The 25444-nt window shown below is 32.9% G+C and overlaps 1 protein-coding gene across 1 annotated transcript; it reads right to left on the minus strand.

The window, feature by feature from the left end:
* Positions 1–4779: 4779 nt before the first annotated feature.
* Positions 4780–19463, minus strand: LOC147064287 (putative cytochrome P450 4d14). The gene is made up of 10 exons (XM_085958686.1): positions 19446–19463; positions 18484–18574; positions 16397–16582; positions 13635–13704; positions 12054–12244; positions 10717–10826; positions 9939–10072; positions 7547–7644; positions 5939–6118; positions 4780–4942 (listed from the first exon to the last, which is right to left on the minus strand). Exons 1-10 carry the CDS (start codon positions 19461–19463, stop codon positions 4788–4790), a joined length of 1233 nt encoding a protein of 410 aa, XP_085814812.1. The 3' UTR covers positions 4780–4787.
* Positions 19464–25444: the final 5981 nt, after the last annotated feature.

Raw genomic sequence — 25444 nt, forward strand, 5'->3', positions numbered from 1 at the left:
TGGTCAAAATAGATGATCGCGCTCCGTGGTGTTTTTTGCAACTAAACAAATGTGTCAAATGTCATTGATTATAATATAAAAATATACCAATCAATAACTACAATGACGTTCATATCCATTTACTATGCGCAAAAAAATTTTAGAACTATAATATGATAACGGAAGAATTTTATTGAAAAGTATTTTCGTGATTTGATTCGTGCTTGGGTATCAATTGTGCAATGGTCGATTGAATGTTTGTGATAGTTTGTTGACACTTGATAGCTAACCTCAAAATGGACATTCAGTTGAATAATTTAATTCAGAATTACAAAACCTAACCTAACCTAACCTAACCTAACCTAACCTAACCTAACCTAATAATAATAATATTATATTATGTCCAATTATAACTAATAAAACCATCCGTATTAAATTTACTTTTTCTTCTGTCATGTTGACAGTTCAAGAATTCCATACCGTGGCGAATTCATGTACTCAGCAGAAAAATTACCTAATTCATGAATAAGGCAACAGGCTTGACTATTACATGAATTAGCCAAAATTTTGCCCATTTCATGTAATAGTCAATTTCGCACATTCGGTGTAACAATTATAAGAATAATGTATGATTTATAAAAATACAATAAAAACGAATATTCTAGAAGTAATCAATATTATTTCTTCGATTGTTTGGATTTATCATTATATTCTGTACTTTCATACCGATTATTCCAGATATTTGTGCTTCCTCTGAGTGTCGTGTTCGTATAGAAAACGGTCGCATATAGTCGAATAATATTGCCTCTCTATTTTTATTTCTAACTCTATAATCAAGGTCATAAAAAATATATTACTAACATAAGTATGGTTCAATTCCGGTGTTCACTAAATTAAAAATACTTTACTTGTAGTTGTATGTACTTGCTGTCACCTGAAACACCGCGGTATAATAATATCATTGAAATACCTGTCAATGTCATATTATTAACACACGAATATATGATAATAATATCGTCGCCCCAAAAGCAAAAGGGCACATGTGCAATTTGACGGTTTTGAGTTATGAATGCAGTTTTCTTCGTAATTTTTGAGCAAAGAAAATAAAGGTTACTTGTGTATTTTTGTAAACTGATCTTCATTTATTTTAATGTATAAGAAAAAGGTAACAAGTACACGATTTTAGGAACTATGTGCAATGTTTACAAAAATAATGTAGGAAAAAGGTAACAAGTGTAATTATTTAAAAGTGAGTAAGGGCCTTTGTACAAAAAAAAATAATTTGGTTGCAGAAAAAGGGCACTTGTGAATTTTGTGAAAAATTTAAAAACATGTTGGCAGCGGACAAAGAGGCCCAAATAAATATTTTGGAAGATCACAATAAGCGTAAAGTGGACGCTCGCAAATCAAAAGATGAAAATAAAGCTATTCATAAATGCATATAGGAAAAGGGTAACATGTGACTTAAAACCTCTTAAAAATCAAAAATTGACAAATTATAAAAAAAAAAATTAATTGCATTTCACATGTGTTCCATGTGTTCCAAATTTCATTTCAAAATATTAGGTAATAACCTCTCCAAGATTTTTTTTCACTCCAAAAACACTTGAAATGCGTTTTTCTCAAAACTCAATTTATGCACAATTGCCCTTTTGCTTTTGGGGCGACGATATTGAAACACTTTTTAATGTTGATGATATTAGACAAATTACAATACAACATTGAAAAATATAAATTTATTGTAAATGATAAATATATTATTACAATTAATTATTTTGTACCTCACCAGATAATATGAATATTTATAATACTTAAATACATTACTTATTATTTACTAATATAAATTAATTCTTTTAGATAAATTTATACAAAATATAAACAAAAAAATCACACAATTGTATAAAAAGTGTGTAGATATTTTATTAAACGATTATTGTCAAAATTGCATTAATTCGGAATTATATTTGATGAGAGCTTTTTTGTATTATACTATGCCATCAGAATCGGTCTTAGAGATCTCTATATATCTAATATTACACATTTACAGCTTCAAATACCTGGGGGTACACATCACGAGAGATGGAATTTTGCAGCGAGACCAATGACATTATTAATGGACAACGCACTCAATACAGTGTAAGCAAGTAAATTCGCGCATAGCGATATTCGCACATGTATAGGTAGACGTCACGCAATTTCCATTATGCGATATCACGCATCGGGAATTTATAGCAATATCACCTTTATTGTAATGGCGTTAAAACAGTGTTTCTAGTGTCAATGTTAATTTGAGCGAACCCGTTCGAACCAAACTATTCGGCAGACTCGACAAAAAGCATCGGGAATTAATAGCAATATCACCTTTATTGTAATGGCGTTAGAACAGATTATGCCATTCGGCAGACCCGAAAAAAAAGTGAGTGTCATTTTTTTCCAGATGCTTCGTCCATATTAATGTCGTAAATTGAGCGAGACCTTGCTATCCTAATGGGAATGGATGAAGCAACAACTCACGATTGTACTCGGTCAAAACCAAATGCCGCCTTTTCGATGCTTGCATTCTGACGGTGCTGCTTTACGGTAGCGAATCATGGCATTTTACGAAGAGCGACAGTATACTGAGCTTCGAAAAAAGATGTTTTCGATGGATACTGGGTGTGCGGTGGTACGACTTAAGGATTAACGAGGAGGTAACTGAACGCACAAAGCAGCCTCTCATCAAGACGAGACTGAAGAGGCGGCGTTGTACCTGGCTCGGCTACGTGCTGCGGATTCCAGAAGAGAACCTCAGCCTGGCTTGCCTATTCTTCAAGCCGACCGGATTCGGCGTCCTAGAAGGCTGCTAAATACTATCTATAGAGTGTATTTGGTGGAGCTACGGGATGCTGGTTTGACCTGGAATGAAGCAAGAAGACTGGTATCCATATGCTCCAACTAAGGAGCGGATATGGCCGAAGAAGAAGAAGAAGAGATATTACACAGCTCGGAGGGCAATTCAAATGGTGAAAAATACAACATCCTAAGGCACTACGGATTATATTTAACCTTCCACAGATATTATATTATTATTTTTTTAACAGAGAGTAATTATAATTGGCAAAAATATTATTGCTAGTATATACAATCAATTACTTTTTATTTCTCCAAATACAATCTCCATTAGTGTGCGGTGACATTTAAAGTTGTTAAGGCAGTGTAGAGGAAGACTGTTGAGTTAAAGTTTAAACTGTTAAACAGTAACAAATTGGAATTTTTGGTTTATTTACTATTATACTCCGATACAAGAACAGACAAACAGAAATGGGAACGCCGTCTGAGTCATTGTACAGATGAAGAAGGAGAGTAGTTTTGAAGGTAACAGTAGGCAGTTATGTCCCGTATAGGTAGGAAGGCCATACGTTGTATATGGACGGCGAAAGAAGGGACGAATAAAAGTATTACAACTATTGAGAGCAGACGAGGCTATCTCATCATTAGAAAGTATTGACATCTCAGTTTATAAAATAATCAAAGCATCAAAATTGCTGACAACATCACAAACTATTATTGTATTGCAATATTCACTGCAATATATATTTTAATGTCGGTTTATCACATATGCATATTTTTCATAACGAAACACAGGTAGCACGTTGTACGCGTTGAATAAACGACATTTGGTCCTCACAGAATACAGCTTTGACCTCCATGCGAGTTGGCTGAATTAAACCCTGCCGTACCCATGTGGATTCCAAGTTCACTGGAAAACCACCATCGTCGGCCACTGTGGCACCAAAGTATTTGAACCTGGTCACCTACTCGATGGGCAGACAGGAAGCCCGCAGTATCGGCGTCAATGCAAGCAGCCATTGCCGACTCAAGTAGAAAGCCGATACATTCACAACGACTGGTCCTACCTCCCGTTGTTGTCTATGGACAACCTGTCATTGCCTGTCATTACTCTATAGAATGCTCATACTGACGCGTCTGTTGTGTTCACACAGGGAATGGTTTGATTTGGATAGATGAGTTACATGTTACATGATAAATAATACACTAGCATTAACACACTTTCTACAATAATGTAATGCATAGATCAATGCTACATATTTTTTTGAAAATCGATATTACCACCGGTTTTTGTGTCTAGTCTGACTTTGACATATTCTGATGAATAACAGGAATTTATAGTATTTATAAATAACACTGACAGTTAATATATTTGATTTGAGAATCTTTTATGATTCAATTTGAAACGAGAAAGGGCGAATCAATATGTCAAGCAATCTGGGATCTGATTTTGACAGCTGAACAGTGGACCACTCGTTGCTTGTGCAAAAATATATGCTCAGGCTTTATTAATTTAAAGATAGCGCTGATGCAGCACTGCCCATGGATTTGGTCGTAGCCGCAATCAGATGAGATCCGCACATTTCGAGTTCGCTCTGAGCCTATTTACGGTTACCTTCAACCGTTCGATCGTCGAGTCAAAGACGACTATGTCATTAATATATAAGTGATGTTATTATCCTTGTCTTGGGATGCAAAACCAAAACTGTTACCCAAATCTGAGTCACGACTAAAAAGGTTAAGAGACCCTGATCTATAGAGTGACAATATTCGTGGATGGTTTTTTGTAAGGTTGTTAATTTGGTATGTTCAAAAGTCTGTGATGTCTCTGAAACTAATTCCTACTGAATAGTACAAAACTCTCAAGAAGTATACTTTCGATAGAATTGATTTATTTAGATTTGTTAGACTGCAATTTTTCATACAATACAAATAACGATATTGCATAATTTCTTTACAAATATTTTTTTTTAATTCTTCTAATTTCTTGGAGAAATCTTGATTGTAACTCCGTTGACAGATTTCAGAATTATATCAACTGTCAGAATTAGTTTTTCACCAGACGATTCCAGCTTGTAATTTCTCAATATCTTGGAGAGGGTTGATTTCATTTCCAGCATGGCAAACTTTTGACCTGAAAAACAAAGTAAAATACATACTTAAAAATTGATAAACATTTGAAAGAGTCCTTTTCAATACACTGGGAAGAAAAAGAAGATCTGAGGTTGTTATATTACTTAGAATTATAACCCGTTTACACGCATGAATTTACTGCTGACAGAACGTATTATTGTGGCCATAGCAAAAAATGCACGTGTAAACACGTATTATTTTGCAAATTGCAAGATTGCATGCATAGATCAAAAAAGTTCAGAAGCATCTGAATTTTCACGCGACAGTTGGAACTTGTGCGATATCTGCCCTTGCGCAGTAGAACAATGGTGGTAAACCTGCCGGGAAAAAAACGAACTACACCGCGCAGACTCATTTTGATGTTTACCGATTTTCACGACCTATCAAATAGCACTATACAATGATAATATCGCGTCTCGCTTCTGTTTGAAGAATGAGATGGTGAGACAATTAACGCTTTTATGTGAAAATAGTTATCGCGATAGTTTAAAATACACACTATTGGTGCCAGTAAATCCATGCACGTGTACAGGTGCTAATAGAGGCAGTATCCTTGATGCTAAGATAGTGGAAGAGAATTGGGGTAAATACAGAAGAGCGGACAAGTTTTCTGAAGACGGCAATTTTATTGAGTTGTAGTGTCGATAATATATATTTTGCAATCAAAAGACAACCAGTTGAATCTTGATTATTGGGTATATATATTTATTTTCTAATTTTTTTAAAAAGTATTAAAATAACGGTTAAAGTATAAAATAAATTTTGCTCATCTTGAAGCAGAGGCACGGATCCACAGATCATGACTTCAAATTTTGCGATCGTATCAAATTCATGTGACATTTTTCAATCAATGTTTGTATACGATCTAAACATACTCATATACCTATTGAGTGAATAGTAAGCAAGATTAACCAATATTCGTACTTTATGTAGTGGAAATTGTTATCGATATTTTTTTTTAAATAATATTAATTAAATAGAAAAATAAAATATGTACCAATGCAATTTCTTGGTCCGGCACTGAAGGAAACTGTTGAGAATGGGTGCCTCTTGTTGGCTTCTTCGAGAAGATATCTTTCAGGAATAAAACTGTCAGGGTGTTCAAATATTTCTGAACTTCTATGCATATTATACACCAATAGCATCGCAGTACTGTCTTTCGGTACAAACATACCATCTGAAAAATATTAAATTGGATTATCAACTTAGTTAATTTACATACACATTTATGCAACATAACACGAATTTACGACAGTAAAGTTATATTTATTTATCTAACTAGCCTTTCTTTAACTTCTCAAAACCTTGATTGACATGCACTAGAGTGTGTGTGGTTCATATTTTGATATAATCTATCTTGATGAGAAGAACAGTATAGTTCGTCGCAAGACGCTGCAAGCTTTTTGAAAGCTGAGAAATTTCACCTCGTAGAAACTAAGTCGTAATAGTCGATCGGTCTAACTAAGGATCTGACCTACTTGAGAATCTTCACCCCTTCAACCAACATATGGGAATACTCCTACAGCAGGCATGTTTAATGCGTTGAACGCAGGATGGATTTGGGTCGATCACACCATAGGCCCATCGCATAGCGGGTCTAGGATGATTTGGCGCCGGATAACTGGACGCCACGCAATTCGAAATCAAATTGACGTTAGGTACTTATAGGTACTTTTAAAAAGAATATTTAATATTATTATTTATATTTAAATTATTATATTATGATTTAATAGTTGGTGAGCATTTAAATATGCACACGTAAATAATGATTTAATCGTGCATATGTTTAAGTTCCAACGAAAAAAGAGTTTTTTTTTTATATAAAGCCTTAGGCATGGTAATTCTCAATCCGCTATAAAAAAATATTATGTTAAGAATAAAGGGAATTAAAACTACTAAGTAGTAGATAAAAACTGATTAAAATTCCTCGTCTAGGTTCTGTATACGTGTCTACGACAATGCGGCGTCCAATTGTCCTGGCGTCCAGTTGTTCCATTCCCCGCATAGCAGTTAAGTACTTACATGCACTGTAACGTAACTGCTCACCGGATCGTTTTGATTTTAGATTTTTTTTTCTGTTATTATAATAAGTACGTTTATTTTAATTCCACTAGTGGCATTCAACAAATAAGAAAACAAAAAAATATTGGAAATGTAAACAGATGTTTCTATTCTCGTAAATTATTGGTAAGTCAATAAAACGCATTAATTCTTTCTTATGTAAAACCATTTTAAAATAATATTTTTTTATTACTATACACATTATTATAAGATTTTATAATACTTTTTTAAAGAAGATATAGCTAGGTACCTACATTATTATAAGAAATAAATATACATTGATTTGGCAAAGTTTTACGAAAATATAAATTTCCGTTTTCGTTTCCAGAACATGACGAATATTGGACTAGAACAATCATCAGTCTAGTAAGCATACCTACTGTTATCTGTTTTGGGGAAATAATTAATATCAAATATTTTTTTTGTGCAATACAATAAAAATCAATAAACCAAGCTCGAGTTTTCGAGACGTAAATATTTTTAAATTCTCGTATCTCAAGCTCTAATAATAATGTATGTTAGGTAATATACTTACTTATGAAACCATTTTCATTGATTTTCCGTGCAATAATAGGAACGGACGGGTATAACCGAAGAACTTCTTTTATAACGATGTCCATGTATTTCATATTCTGAAGATCGCTAGAAGAATTGTTAAAACAATGTTAAATATTATTCAATTAATATTTGGATGTAGAATGAGGTGGATAAGAGAGAAGGTCGTTGGAGCTTGGTTGTTCGAAGGTGAGAGTTTATTGGTTGATAAAAGAATACACAGACTACAATAATAAGGATGATAACGTGAGATTATAATCGCGTATAATGATGTACTGGTAAGATCGAGATGATCAAGAGATTAATTAACTAAGAAATTTAATTCGAATGGATTAACGGATGTAGTATGTCGAGTGACGGACTCGATGAGTTGAGTGAGGATTCGTAGATTATACTGATGCAGTACATATAGTACACATAGAGATATAGTCGTAATCACCAATCAAAACAGATCTAGTTATGATTGAGGAAACGATGATAATTAGTATTGCTCTATTGTTTTGTTTTAACATCAAAACCTACATATTAAAGTGTGTCACTCATTTAATACTGAGTGGTATGATTGCTACAAATATAATTGTGGAGGACTGTGTTTACATATTTCTCTCACGCAGTTTCACCATAATGAACACAAAAATAATTACAAGATAAAAAGAACTTTTCATTTACAACGTTTTTAAATTTTCTGTTGAATCATATAAACTTGACTTGAATAGCTTAAACGATCAAAAAAAATTGAACTTGATAGAAATATTGCATAATGAAATGTCATTTCATATTGATTTCCATGGTAACGCACGTATATATTATTTAATAATTTAGTTGCTAGGACCCCATAGCAACCAATAATGTTATCGACATAACTATTCATACAAAACAGAATTAACTAAAAGTGAATTCAAGTCTACCTAAAAATGGCTAAAAGTATTAAAAAATGCATTGGCATCGTGTTCTGATATATTCTAAAAGTTGTGCATTATTGTGCAAAACTGGTGTGCATTATTCGGACTTACAATTGAGTCAACATGGTGGAATGTACGTGACAGATGAAACTAAACCGATCTACTATTGGGTAGGTCGATGGATTTAAAATATATAAGTAGTTATGTAATATTTTTACAAATACATAATTATTCTTAGAAGCTCACAGGAATTATTATTATGCATAATGATAGATAATAAATCAGTGTACCGAGACTACCGAGTCCTTGTTCTTTTAAACTTGACATATTTACGATATTGATAAGACTATGTGTATTGAAACAATAGCAAATTACATCATAATATGATGACCTATTCGTTATAACCTCAAAACCTAAATTTATAACGTCAGGTCTTTGAGTGTGTTTGCATGCTTGTAAATATGTTTTTAAATAAAAATGCTGTCAACGAAATAAATCGAGCACTTTCTTTCACGGTGGCAGGGCATTCTCGTCTCGCCATAAGCGAACAGTTACATGTAAACAATTGTACGTAAAACATTTCACCGTAGCACAGTTCACCGTGAGCTTTCTTATTGGAAAGAGATGACCGTATACTATATGGTATCCGATTTTATTAGATTCAATATGAACATTAATTCAATTTTCATAGCTGACTATGGCAAAATTCATGAATTCAAGAATGAAAACCTAACCTAACCTAACTTAACAAATAATCGACTATATTGGCTATTTTCATAATTCGTTTGCTGCTGGCTTCCTGTAAAGGTAAAGTGTAAACCGACAAGAATTGTGTTTTATTTAGACATGCATTTTATGTCAGTAATATACGACCCAAAGAAGTTGAACGGTCTTTAAAAGGCTATACCTCAGCTGAGGCATGGTCTAAAAAGATCGTGACTAGGCGATGCGCGGATTGTGAAAATAAAGCGAGCCAAACGATATATAATTTGTCATAAAAATCCAACATGCGTCCATTTAATGTTATGTTTATTGTTATATTACTAATAATAATATCATATTCATTGACATGTTTTTTTGCAAGTACCTACATGCGAACGTTTTTTAGTCATCTTTATACGATTTAAGAATATATTCCTCCGACGCCATCACAAAACAAATTGACGTGCTCACAGGTCGATCATCGCTTTCCGAATGGCAACGCGGCCGAAATTACGTCCCTCATACCGTTGAAAATTATTTGCCGTTTCACTTATGTACGCTCTTAATGTACGGCCATATTTTTCCGATACAACATTTCACGGTGAAGTGTGATAAGGCGAACTGTATACGTACACGTTTCCGAACACGAAAGCGAACATATGACATGATTTGTATTGAGCCTCCTATCTAATGTATTTTCATCAGACTTCCTCGTCATATAGCAGTGCAGGAGAAGATTTCACCATGTACTAAAATTTTATGATACAATTAAAATACCTGTGTGTTGCTGATCTATGCATGTCATCAAAGAAGATTTCTTGTTGTTCCTTATAAAGTTTATCTTGCACTTCAGGACTATTCGCAATCGAATATAGGGCGAAACTTATCGCAGACGTCGTCGTATCATGACCCTTTAATAAACAAGATTTGAAATAAATGTAAAGGTTGTAAACCAATGCATTATTATGAACGGAATAATTTGACCTACTTAAGTTCGGGTCACTTTTATAAATTTAAAATTGCGCGCCATTTTCGAATAGTACAAAAAATAACGAGAGTCTAGTTAAAATAATCTGGCAGAGGGCTACTTTGAATAACTAAGGGTTGAAAAACATCTATTGAAACATTTAAAGCCACGCAATTTGATTTAATTATGAGGTTAGAGAACATATTTAAACATATTTTTAGCCCCCCACCTTCTGTAATTAAGTTTAATTAACAATATTATATTTTTAATAAACTATTTATTTTATTCAACGAATAAGACACAAGATTTCAGAATGTGACATTCTATGTCGGTACTGAATATACATAATTTGAAAACATATCATGCATATACAGACAAGAAAAAATTATTTTGTAGACAAAAATACGATCCCCGACGGGACTTGACCCTGTATCTGCTGGGTTCGCGCCAGTATTGCTTGACAATTAAGCAACGGGAATCTTAACGACGAGTTTGGGTTAATGGTTAATCCCCTGCCAATAAGATCGCAACTTCAGAGCTCTCTGTCGTCCATTATAAGTAACCATGTCTTGAGGTAAAAATGCTTACTTCAAACAAGAAAGTGTCGACTTCTTCTCTTATACTTATGTCATCTAGCGGCTGTCCATCGATAGTGGATAAAAGCAACATGTCCAAAAAAGCCATCTTTTTCTTTACACCTAAAACGTACATACATTGTTACATATAACCAGAATATAGACAATTAATGATTCATTGAAACTTCCGACTGAATCGTGAAAAGTAATGTCACAGCCGAAATAGCTATCAAATAAGTACTATTAAACTATTTTTTAATATACTTCTACTCACTCAATCGTGGTTTAATTCATGAATGAAAGTTACATCTGTCTCATGTTCCAGATACGTATTCGTACGCATACAACCCACGAACCAAATCACTGTTTTGTTTTTACTGTGTGATATATATGTTACGCCGAATGTGCGAAATTGACTATTACATGAAATGGGCAAAAATTTGGCTTATTCATGTACTAGTCAAGCCCGTTGCCTTATTCATGAATTAGGTAAATTATCTGCCGAGTACGTCAATTCGTCAGGGTATGGAATTCTTAAACTGTCAACATGACTGTAGAAATAGTAAATTTAATACGGATGGTTTTATTAATTATAATTGGACATAATATAATATTATTATTATTAGGTTAGGTTAGGTTTTGTAATTCTGAATTCAACTGAATGTCCATTTTGAGGTTAGCTTACAAGTGTCAACAAACTATCACAAATATACAATCGACTATTGCATGATTGATACCCAAACACGAATCAAATCGCGAAAATACCTTTTAATAAAATTCTTCCGTTACCATAATATTATAGTTCTAGATTTTTTTTTGCGCATGGTTAATGGATATGAACGTCATTGTTGTTATTGATTGGTATATTTTTATATTACCTATAATCAATGACATTAGACGAATTTGGTTAGTTTGATTAGCAAATTTATATATTTAGCAAAAAACAACACCGGAGCGCGACCATCTATTTTGACCATATATAATATACTTAAATTTTGACCAATGCATGAGCATTTGACAAATTTAGTTTAGTTGCAAAAAACACCACCGTAGCGCTACTATCTAATTTGTCCAATGCATGAACTAGGCAGAAAAATTACTGCCGAATTCTCGTACTCGGCAGATATTTTGTCTAATTCATGAATAAGGTAACGGGCTTGCATTTTTCATAATTTTGGCAAAATTTTGCTCATTTAATGTAATAGTCAATTTCGCACATTCGGTGTAACATATATATATATATATAAATAAAGTAACGATATGCTTGTAAATCATTTTTAAAAAGAGTTTTTTTCTCTCAATATATTGTGTTATTGCGTGAAGTTAATTAGCTACCTAATAACTCTGAACCTTCTGTATAAGAAGAAAAGCTTTCTTTTGACTGTTCTAATATTGCTCTTCGTTTTGTGATCATGTCATTTGTAAACTTGTGAAGAATGCCAATTGATTTCTTTTGTAAATGATAGTCGCTTGTGAATCTGAAGCAGATATCCAACCTTCTGAAGGGGTTCTTCATCCTCGAGTGTATGATTCGTAGCATGCTGAAATCAGAAAAAAATATGTTAAGTAGTCATGGCCCCCACATCCTGAAGCGGGGCCCCAGGCTAGAGTCTTTGCCGGCCACCCCTACCTATCGCTAAGAATAAAGGCAGTGTGGCTCTCTAGAGTGGCTATATAGTATATTTTAATACATCCATTTGAATTATGGAGTTGTAGGGTATAGATACACAATTAAAAATTGCATCGTCCTTTTTACTATTACAGCAAATTTGTGATGTGTGTTTATCTCACTTAATTGGCCGACTTGCCACGCCGGGCCCTTTATGAGCCCTGTCAGCCCCCCTTGTGGGGCCCATGCAAGTAGTAAATACATAAACTTGTACGAACAATACAACTCTCCAGTAACGAAGGGTGGAGGTAGGCTGTTAAGATCCGCCATAAATAGTGCACGTTATACTTTGTTGGTAATACATATTTGTTTTTATTGAACTAAGACTACACTTTACAGATGGTGCTGGTTAGTTTTTAAACATCAATTAAACTTTGTCTTAACCAAGCCATAATAGTGTTGGTATACTTTGGGTGATACGACAAAATTGTGCACAGTTTTTCATTCATTTATATTTGTTTTCGTTGGATTAAGAATACATATTACCTACACATATTGTTGGTTATTTTTATTTAAGTCATTAAGTTCTGCCTAAATCACACTATAACATTATATAAAAGATATTATTATAAAAATATCCTTAAGTTATGTATGATTTAATTGCATAATTTAAAATATTTAATTTTAATCTATTAAGAGTATTTTATGACTATTAACTATTATGGCTTGGTCTTCGCAGGGTTTAATTGAATTTTAAAAACTAACCAACACCATCTGTAAATTGTAGTCTTATTTCAATAAACACAAATATGTATGACCAACAAAGTGTAACGTGCACTGAAAAAGAAACGTGTGAATGACAAAGCTTAGTATGCACTATTTATGTCGGATCTTAACAGCCTACCTCCACCCTTCGCTACTGAGCTCTATTAAATAAATGATGGTTATTAAAAATATTGACTAACTATTTTAATATACTGGTCAACAAGGTTAGGCTTACTAAGAGATAAATCAAATGTTTTAAATTATAACTGAATTAAGGCTCACAGAGCAGTAGTATAAAAATGATCATCTCTGAGCCAATGGGGGTGGGGGGGTTTGAATTACATATTATGTAACTATTACAGGTACGTCTAACAGTGGCAAGGCAAAGAATCAATGGGTTACCCAAATGACTAATAGTCATTGATCGTGAAACCATACGGTAATTTAACTTTCACCAGAGATGCCTGATCGGACATTGGATAGGAAACTTATAGATAGAAAGAAGCCAAATACAATCCAATGAAATTATGTATCTTTGAAAATATATTATTGTTTACTCTTTGACTGCTGTGACATATTCAGATTCCACGTCATCTTGAGCATTTATGGAAACACCCATTGCAGCTTCTGAAACAAAATATTATTAGTCAAAAATATGATCTTCGCCGAAGGGTCGATAGGCATTCGGAGGGTCAAACGCAGAGGCTGGTGGTTTTTGTTGACGGGAAGCTTAAATTCACACTAGAAGTACGAGGGTTGTCCAAGAATTAAAGACCTTATTTTAAAAGTCAGGAAATTTTTATTTTTAGAAAAAAGCATACGGAATTTTAGGTACATATCCCCACTATTTTTTGACGTAGTCCCCGTTACGATCGATGCACTTGGTGAGCCGTTGCACGAGGTTCTCAATTCCCTAATAGAACTCCGGCACCACCGTCCTCAAAAATGTTCTCACCTCTTCCTCCAAGTCCTCATCGGTCGTTTTTCGTCCAAATGTTGCTTCGGGTGAAGTAAAAGAAGGAAATGACTCGGCGCCATTCCGATCATGAGCAGGATGACCGAGGACATCCCATTTTAATGAGTCCAAAAGGTTCAAAAACACCTAGGCGCTTTTCACACGATTTTGTTTGTGAGTTTCCGTCAGCATTTTGGGCACCTAACAAGCACACCTTTGAATACCCCAATTTTCCTATCAAAATCGTTTGTATGGTAGACTTACTGACGTCTGGGATCAAAATTGCTAGCAGACTAGCTAACAGACTGTCAGACGGCGATCTTCACGAACTTTATCATTGATTTTTTTCAACAAAACGTCAATAATTGAGGACCTTCTTCCTGTCCACTCCTCATCATGAAAACTCGTTCTACCACTCGAAAACTCAGTACACCGCTTCTTGACATTCCGCTGGTTCATCACATTACCATAATTGGATGTGAAACGACGATGGATTTTAACAGGGTGGACTTGAGAAACCAAGTGATTCAACGCACCTCGCAGGTGGCGGAATTCGTCAGCAGAGCATATATCTCATATATATTATTATACATAGAAGAAGAATCGTTATTATGACGTAGCTTAAAATTTTATAGGAAAACATATTATTATTAAAAATAATCTCATAACTCACACACAGCCCTTACTATTAAACAAAGTTGTAGAATTTAATATTTTCATCAATTATAACTGAATATAGATATGTAAACTTTAAGGTAATCAATCCATAAGACGAGAATTTACAATGTAAAAATTACAACAAAGTTTTTTTTTAATTTGCTATAATATATTATATAAGTGAAAATCTATTACTTTTTGAAGTTATACTTCTTTTGACGCGTTTGGGAAATCAGATCAGAGTGTATTTTTGGCATGTGACATGTAACACATAATTTATTTTTTCACACGAAAAAAAAAACGCACTTGATTGGATTCGAACCACCGATTGTTCGGTTATCAGCCAAACGCACTACCTTTACGCCACAGTATGATACTGCAATCGTGACGATTATACAGTATAATATTGTAGTTCAGAATTGTTCCGTTGCCTAGGCAGCGAATTTATTATTGTCGGCCATTTGCGATTCCTTACGTAAACAAACGATTAAACGTCGGTGACAGTTGGTACTTTAAAAATAAAAACAACGTGAAACCATTTTATAATTTAGTAATATAAGTTAAAGTGTATAGAAATAAACCAACGGCGTTCCAATAAGCGGTCCTTTTTCTTGAGTGTGTAATTTAACAAGATAATTAAGAGCTAGTCAAAGAACCTAGTTTATCACAAGTTTTGTTTTTGTTTTGTTACGCCAAAGAAGTATAACTTCTATCGCACGTACATAAGTACACACACCGATTTATTTTCTTTTAAGTTTTGTTACTCGCGATTTTCGCCTACTTCCCGTATACCTAGAGTTATGAAATTCGGTACACATAATAATATGCTAATGAGATGACAATACATTCTATTAACAATTAATTAGGGGTGGTCCTGTATTCAAGCCATGTGTCACTATATAATAATATCATTTTAAAAACTACCCTTTTGTCAATGACGCGATCAATCCGAAACTTTTACCAATAATATATTAATCATAGACGGTTTCCAGGTAGAAATGTAAAAAAATGGGTATTGTCTGTTTATTTTAAGAGATAATGGAAGTTATGATTTTACTATCGTAGTTGATTTTTGACATAAGAAAATCCGTTTTAGTTCAAAGTTGTGAACTTATTTTTTAGCTTTTCTTAACCATTAATTGTTTCCGCCTTCGACGGTTTCCAGGTATAAACGTTTAAAAATATGGTGTAGTTGAGGAACTTGTCAAGATAATTTAACTTAAATATTGCATTAGAGCCCGTCATGGGTGGGGGGAGGTCTGGCAGGGGGAAACCATACTTTTACACGTTTTCGGAAATTTGTACGTAAACAATTCACCGCATTCGTGCGCCGCAGTACGTGAAACATGAGTCCGTGTAACATTTAATCAAATGACGAGTTCTCCGTTGAACATTTCACCGTGGTCTGTCTTTACTATGTTAGATTAGGTTGGGTTAGGTTAGCTTAGGTTAGGGTTAATCTAATTGGAGCAGTGCTATTTGCAAAATATCGCCGCATTTTGTAAGATACGTACAAATGTATTCCACGGTGAAATGTTCAACGAAGAACTCGTCATTTGATAGAATGTTATACGAACTCATGTTTCACGTACTGCGGCGCACGAATAAGTGTTCCACGATGAATTGCATATGTTCAAAATATTACATTTTACCACTTTTGCATAATTATAAAAATATATAATAAGGAAATTGAGTTTGCCGTCTTACCGCATATGATGTCCAATGCACATAATGTGATGCAGGGGAACACGTCAAAATATCCCTTGTTGACATATTTTTTCAGATGTTTGATTAACGTGTCGCTTTGCCTGTCAAAAACTTGTATGAAGTTTTCGAGAATTTTGAAGTGGAAAGTCGGTGTTATAACTTTTCGATGTTTGCGCCATTTCTCTCCTGAAAATTATTAATATATAATCATTTTAAATCATTATATTCACAAACGAGGACTTCACTACATCACTCGTCTACTCCATTTAAATCCGAGAATCACGAAGATCCAATCTTCCGGTAGGATTTAATCTACATGTTGTATATTCAATGTGTGTTTTAATACAATATACTTACATAGATTTTATTATAAGAAAATAAAAAAAAATTAGGCCGGATTTTTATTGGTACATCGTAGGTACTTTATGAATATTTTACAACGTTTTTATTAGCTCGTATTCTTGTTTGTCCGGTGGTTGTTTGTCCTGTTTAAATCTTGCAATCGATTTTTAACTAACTTACCGACTAGCTAGACATTTGAAACTTTTAGAACATATCAGAACACGATGCCAATGCATTTTTTTAATACTTTTAGCCATCTTTAAGTAGAATTGAATTCATTTTCAGTTAATTCTGTTTTGTATAAAAAGTTATTTCGGAAGAAATCCGTAATCCAATCCACTATTATTGGTTGCTAAGGGGTCTGGGGTCCTAGCAACTAAATTATTAATATATACGAGCGTTACTATGGAAATCAATATGAAATGACATTTAATTATTCAGTATTTCTATCAAGTACAATTTTTTTTGATCGTTTAAGCTAGTCAAGTCAAGTCAAGTTTATATGATTCAACAGAAAATTTAAAAACGTTGTATATAAAAATGTTTTGTTTTATCTTGTAATTATTTATAATTAAAATGTAGTTAAATAAGTTCTCTAGAAGCTATAAAAGATAATAGTCAAAAAATGCTCATATATCTATAAAATATCTAAAATTTTGCAAATATATCATACATAACTTTGAATATTTTATGGATAGAATAATATATTTTATCTATTATAGTTTGGCTTAGGCAGGGTTAATGAATTTAAAAAAAATAATCAACAATATGTAATAATGTAATATGTATAATTATGTATTCTTAATCCAATGAAAACAAATAAGTCTGAATGAAAAAGTGTGCACAATTTAGGCGTATAGCCCAAAATATACAAAAAAAATATAATTTGGTTTAGGCAGGGTTTAATTGATTTTGAAAAACTAACCAATACCATCTATAAATTGTAGTCTTAGTTAAATAAAAACAAATACGTATGACTAACAAAGTATAATGTGCACTTTTTATGGCGGATCTTATCAGCCTACCTCCCCTCTTCGTTACTGGTGCGTAGTAGGCGGCAACTATTATTACTGATTGAAACTATATGATCGAATTTTTCTGGTGTACCCTCTGTCGTACAAGTCTCCACTTTAGAGACCACTGGCCTAAAGTATATAATGATTATTAAATTTATGCAGAATGTATAACATAACTTCTTGACCTCTTAATTAGTTATTATTCATGAAGTTTTTGAGATAAACAATACGTATGACTAACTTAGTTTAAAGTGCACTATTTATGGCGGATCTTAACAGCCTACCTCCACCCGTCGCTACTGATATAATAAAAGAGAAACGAATGGGTTAGGAAGCAGAAAGGAGTACGCGATGTAATATATGTTGCCAAACAGCTGAAATGGAGTTGGGCGGGGCACATTACTCGCCGAAAGGACGGCCGCTGGAGAAATGCCATCATCCAATGGTACCCAAGGGGTACGAAACGGCCACAGGGTCGCTATAAAAGCCGCTGGATTGACGAACTGATAAAGTTCGGCGGAAATACGTGGCAGCGAACGACACAGGACCGAGAGAGTTGGAAGAAGCTTTGGGATGCCTTCATCCAGCAGTGTATTGACCCCGGCTGATGATGTTGATATACCTGTAGGTAACCAACGGTTCTAGAGGCGGGTGTTTCGTCTAAATATGTACGTATACATAAATGCTTATTAATAACTGAATAATTTATTGGTAAATTGGTTTTGTCACCTTTACTTGTAAGAAGGCCAGTACCGAGCCATGGCATCATATATTCATAATCACTTGCTTTTTCATTATACTGCTGTCCGCTCAATATTACCTGAAATTCAATAAAACATTTGAGCAATCAAATTGAAATAAATAAATATGGTCGATGTCATTGATTACTATAATAAAATTTCGTGACCTTTGTGGTCCAATAATATCTAATTCAGGATGGCTCGAAGGTCACATCATTTGCGCTGTGCGAGTGTGGAATTTGTGAGGGGCTTAAGTTGCATTATTCAGCGCAGGGGTAGTCAACATTTATGCCTATAGCCCACTTTTGTATCTCTGTTAATAGTAAAATTTTCTAACCGCCCACTGGTTCCACAGTAATGGTGATTTATAAAATAAGGGAGTAGGTAACTTTACTTTATAAAATTTATAAAGCAGAGTTACAGCAAGTTAAAGCATATAATAATAATAATTACTTACCAAATACTTTAAGTCAGACTTTCGTTAAGTTTGGCAGAATAAATGAAGCGGATTCCCGGTTTTTATAATACCGGTATTGCAATCCCTGAATGTTACGTACACTTTTGTAAAGTAAAACAGCAAGATTTTCTTACTATGTATTCTATTTAAAGGCCTAAAACTATGGGTAAACTAATTAATTATTAGGTATGCTTATGTTTTATTATATATAAATTTATTATAAGTAGGTACTTACCTCAAAATCTTTTGGATTCGACAAAATAATAAAAAGTTGTGTTCCGATGAATACTCGAAAACGTGAACCGTGAATGCCACAGTATCTGTTAACCTCTCGGAAAAATGCTGTAAAATAGTATATTACAATTAGTATTTTAAAATAGATAAATTATGTTAGACAGTTGAATTGGTTTGCAGAGGTTATATTTAAGAAGACCGAGTACTTGAGGAAAATAGACACCCAGGTAACATTTTAGTGAGTATAATATTTGAGTTACCTCATCTCCGCCTGTCATGTATATGCAGTCTCAATTTATGCACAGTCACCTTCCATGACTCTATTAACGTGTCAGAATGAAAAGATTTTGGTGCCATAGTACCTTGTTCCGAAAAAAAGCTGTACGGGACTGATGTAGCAACCATGCACCTTAGTGATTAAAAAGAGTTTAGAAAAATTAAAAAAAAAATCTTGACTTGTTTTTTTCAATCAAAAATATTGCATTTACCCTGTGTGCAGCGATACATTAAGTTCTATGTGTTTTGGTGATTTGCAGCAAAATCACATCGACAAATTCGACGATTCGCGGTCGATATGAGTCTGTATGTGCGACCCGGTTTACAGATATTTTAACGGCAAGTTATTTAGTATAATTGATCAATAAAAGATAAATGTATAATTGATTAAAATATCATGATTTACTACCAAGCAAACACAGAATCATTTAAAAAGATTATGTGCAGAAATTTTAGGTAAGTACCTTGCAGGCTGTAACTGTTAATTACGTAGTTTTACGTTTTTTGTGAGTTGGATATTTTTTGTGTAAATATGTTAATACTATTAATAACCGTAAAATTTCAATAAACAACAATTATTACTCAGTATAAATTAAAAAAATAATTTAAGTATGTTGTTCCAAAGGTTGGATAGGTAACACTAATATAATCAATTTTTAGTCGCACGATGGCCGCGTCGGCTTATAATGTCATGGGTTCCAGGTTTGAATCCTGAATCTGGCAAAAATACACATATTGTGTTAGGAGTCAGAGTATGGACCTAATAGGTTGAGCAAGTGGCTAACATGCATTGCTCGTAGAAACAAAAATCTCTTAATACAAACCTCCACTCCGTGGAGGGCCATATGATCTAATTAGAATCGGACATGGAAAAAAGAAGAAAATAATAATAAGCAGACATGTATATTATAGACGTCAGTAAGTTAAGTCAGGAAAGAAAACTGGTAAGTTTTATTTAGGTCAGTATCTGTGGCAGGATTTATGGACACGTACTCGTATGATAACATTGCATTTTAGCACGTCTATTAAAAAAAAAATCATTTTTCCTATTGCTAACTTTTGGAACACTGACGATGATATTTTAAGTCAGGCGTCGGTAACTGGCAGTCCGCGGCATACATATAGGATAATAATAACGTTATATGTTTATTTATTTGAATGTAAACATTTTATATGAATAAACTACAAGAAAGTCTACATCATTTTATATGTTGCAGATCTATATGTGCAGTTGGATGGAAAATATACGTAAAAGGTACTTTCGTTGGTAGTATTAAAGATTTGCAATAAGCTTTTGGAATTTTCTTATTTTGCCACGTTTTTATTAGCTCGTATTCTTGTTTGTCCAGTACAATTTTTTTCTTGTTTGTCCAATACAAATCTTGCAATTGATTTTTAAGTAACTTCCCGACTAGCTAGACATTTGAAACTTTTAGAATATATCAGAACACGACGACAATGCATTATTTTAATACTTTTAGCCATCTTTAAGCAGAATTGAATTCATTTTCAGTTAATTCTGTTTTGTATGGAAAGTTATTTCGGAAAAAATCGTGAAAAGTAAAACACTATTATTGGTTGCTAAGGGGTTCCTAGCAACTAAATTATTAATATATACGTGCGTTACTATGGAAATCAATATGAAATGTCAAAATGACATTTCAGTATTCTATATTTATTCAGTATATCTATGAAGTACAAAAAAAGTATTTATTAATACATATTATTGTCAAGTTTATATGATTCAACAGAAAATTTAAAAACGTGGTATATAAAAAGTGCTTTATATCTTGTAATTGTTTTAATACAATTGTTTTAATGTAAGCATTAATGACATAATGCACTAACTACATTATGAACTTTCTGGAAATACATCATTTGCGATCAACCATTTTCTGGGATTCTTTGTATTAGAATGAATACATTTTTCTCTCGATTTACTGACATGGTTTTGTTAGAATTTCCACCACGTATTTTAAATTAGATATTGCTATAGAAAAAATAGTCACTAAAATAATATTTTGCAGTGAGATACACTGTGATGCATAAAGTGTACTTTGTTTTCAATCTATAAAATTAAATAAAAAAAAATAAAAAAATAAAAAAGTTTGTTTTTAGAAATTATGTTAGCTTCATATATTATTCTTAAATATTTCTATATTTACGAACAAATGCAGACTATCTGTAAATTATATGTATTCTTACACTAATTGACCCTTTTAATAAACTAAAAATTAGATGAAGCGTAAAGGCTTGAAAAGATTGTCACTATTTGAATTTTATTTGATATCGTCACCTTAATGCTACAACTAGATGGCTCTGATTTGGTCATTGTTGGGAAAATGAAATTTGAACTTTACTTGATTAACATAAATCTTGGCAATAATTATTATTTAAAATAAAAATGGAAAATTGTGCTTGTCTAATTGGGAACATTTAAATAATGGTCAATTTTATGAAAAAAATATTGTATATATATTTTTTTATTTATTTAATGCATTTATGATTTTGAAGATATCTAATATTTTCAAAAATTAATACAGTTCCCATTAACTTCTGACTTACCTAGTAGAGAAGGAAATATAGAATCATATTCAATAGCTATCTCAAAAACAGTGAAAATCAAGTTATCTAGTTGTAGTATTGAGATGACGATTATGGTCTTGAATGATATCTGCTGTTTACGATTATTATTAAAGTTAATTACATATTATTATATACGTAAGAAAAGTAAAATACCAAACAATAAAATACCAAATTTCAAACAATAGCTTACAGCTTGTATCTATATTGATTTTAGTCATTTATTTTTATTTTAACTCAACAATATTTTATTAATTCTGTTTCGTTTTTATAAATCATGTTTGTTTAAAATATTGTACATAGTTAAAATAATTATATTTTCTTCTAGATTGCAATAAAAAAATTAAAATGAATTTTATTTTTAACACTTAATTACTATTATTTAAATACAAAGTTTAATGTGGGTTAAAAGTCTAAAAAGGTTGACGACTTGTAATCCAATCAAGTTAATCCTCTAAATTAACAATTTTCAGTAAAATACTTTTGATGACCTTTTGCTATGGCAACGACGATAATAATACTCGAAAATAAAGTTAAAATTATAAAAACATTATTACTACCTATATTAATTTGCACTTTGTTCTTCAGGATTATTATGTATTAGACACGTATTTTTTATTATTCAATTCATTCAATAAAATTTAAATAAAAACACAATATGTAATAATTATTCACTATAGGAAAAAATAGTGAATTGTGTTTACGTTCGCGAGGGCCGAATGGTAATTAAATTTATCGGCTTATAATATCGCGAGTCTCGGGTTCGAACAACAAATTCAGGTGTTGTTTTTCAATGTATTCAGAGTATGGACCTAATAGGTACGTTAGTGCAGGATCCCATAGACTTTTCGTATACATAATATGCGGAACGCATTCTGACAATTGGAATAGGTTTTAGGGGTCACCAAGATATATAATGTCGATGTTGCCAGGCGATATTAGTGGTCAATTTTTTTTTATCGAGGTTTTAATTTTTTTTTCTTATAACCCACCAAAAATTGTTCTGAGTTCTTCAATAAAACCAAGACGGGATCAGGGATTGATTGAAAATGCAATAATTGTACCATGCCATCGGCATGGTCGTAGAACGGTCCGTCCCGTTTGAAAAAATAAAAATAGCGAGTAGTGAAATGTGTTCAAAATTATCGATTCTTAGGACCCTTCTTGGCTTAAATTATATTATTTAGTAGCATTTTTGTATATAATCACCTAAATTGGTTTCTTTACTATATCTATGCATATGACATTCGTTTTAGTATTATGGTTAATCCAGAAACAGTGTAGGTTGCATATATAGGTAGGTAAATAAATGAAATAACGATAACCACTAACCACACTAAGTACCTACACATTTATTAAAAAAAAGAAACAAGAAGTCAAGTGTTCAAACTGCTTTAGGTATCATGATCACAGTTTTTACAAACAATACTTACACATTTGTACAATGATATTCGTGTCAAAGCCGATTTCTTATAACTACGTGATAATGTACGGCAGTCAGAATTACATTTGCATGGTTTAACCAAATAATTTGGCAGAGGTTCACTCGTCATTTGTCTTGGATACAAATTATTTTCTCATAATTGTTAGAAGTTGTAGGAAATCAATAGGCTCAATAGTGGATCAGATGAGCTTTTCCATAAATAAACTTGTGCTGCAGCCCTTAAACAGTGTAAATGCTTATAATATCTAAGCCTTGGAGATTGTCCCTTAGTGTATGTAGTAGGTATGTGGTGGATTAATTGCAAAGATTTTTCTGTGAGCCCTCAAAATAAATTACAGCTTGTTAAATGTATTTGCAAAAATGCTCCCACATTTGCAAAAATCAACGGAAAAAGTGAGCTGTACATTGTGGTGGATTTGACGACCCCACACAATGGTTTAAATTGCAGGGATCAATTTTCACTGACGCCATTGATTTAAAATCAAAATCATTTAGAAGCAGACTCTGGAGTCTAGAATGTTCTGTCATATATTTCATGCTGTAAAAATGCAAAATTTGGAGATTATCACAGTCCCGATACAGATGTTTTAATTTTAGGCATTCATTTCTGGAATAAACTTGCAACGATTGGTTGCCATGGATTATGGTTTGAGGGATCTCAGAAGAAATTCCATGTTTTAGAATGCCAATTGGCAGCTGAACCTCTTGGCGAAAATATTTGTAATATTATACCAGCATTACATTGTTTAACCGGCTGCGACACCACTAGTGACTGCATATGTACAAAGAAACAAGCTTTAACCATCTCGTCAACGAGTTTTGTTCAGGATGCACTTTCAGCTTTAGGAAATGGTTTATTGGAGACCACAGCAGTTTCAAGACCTGGAAAAAGTTTGCACTTACTTATTATATAAACAAAAACCAATAGCGAATGAGCTTCGGCATAAATTTATTTCCCAAAATATTGAATTTAGTTTAAATTTGTCAAGAGTGATAGGCACATATGATTCATTGTATTTACACTGTTTAAAGCCTTCAGTATAAGTTTATTTACGGGAAAGCTCATATGATCCACTATTTGAGCCTCTTGATGTCCTACAACTTGACTATGAGTTACGAGAAAATAATTCGTATCCAAGACAAATGACGAATGAACCTCTACCAAATTATTTAATTAAACCATGCAAATGTAATTCTAACTGCCGTACATTATCACGTAGTTATAAGAAATCGGCTTTGACATGTATATCATTGTGCAAATGTGTAAGTAGTGTTTGTAAAAACTGTGATCATGATACTTAAAGGAGTTTGAACACTTGACTTGTTGTTTCTTTTTTTTTTAAATAAATATGTAGGTACTTAGTGTGGTTAGTGGTTATCGTTATTTCATTTATTCACCTACCTATATATGTAACCTACACTGTTTCTGGATTAACCATAATACTAAAACGAATGTCATATGCATAGATATAGTAAAGAAACCAATTAAGGTGATTATATACAAAAATGCTACTAAATAAAATAATTTAAGCCAAGAAGGGTCCTAAGAATCGATAATTTTGAACACATTTCACTACCCGCTATTTTTATTTTTTTAAACGGGACGGACCGTTCTACGACCATGCCGATGGCATGGTACAATTATTGCATTTTCAATCAATCCCTGATCCCGTCTTGGTTTTATTGAAAAACTCAGAACAATTTTTGGTGGGTTATAAGAAAAAAAATTAAAACCTCAATAAAAAAAAAATTGACCACTAATATCGCCTGGCAACATCGACATTATATATCTTGGTGACCCCTAAAACCTATTCCAATTGTCAGAATGCGTTCCGCATATTATATATACGACAAGTCTATGGGATCCTGCACTACGTGGCTAATATCAAGTTCACGTAAAAACAAATCAAAACATACATGATAGTGACATGATACTACCATCACTCTGTGGACGCC

Source organism: Rhyacophila brunnea, unplaced genomic scaffold, assembly GCF_057557595.1.
Source record: "Rhyacophila brunnea isolate RB1 unplaced genomic scaffold, BYU_Rbru_1.0 scaffold_8, whole genome shotgun sequence".
NCBI classification, from domain to species: Eukaryota; Metazoa; Arthropoda; class Insecta; order Trichoptera; family Rhyacophilidae; genus Rhyacophila; species Rhyacophila brunnea.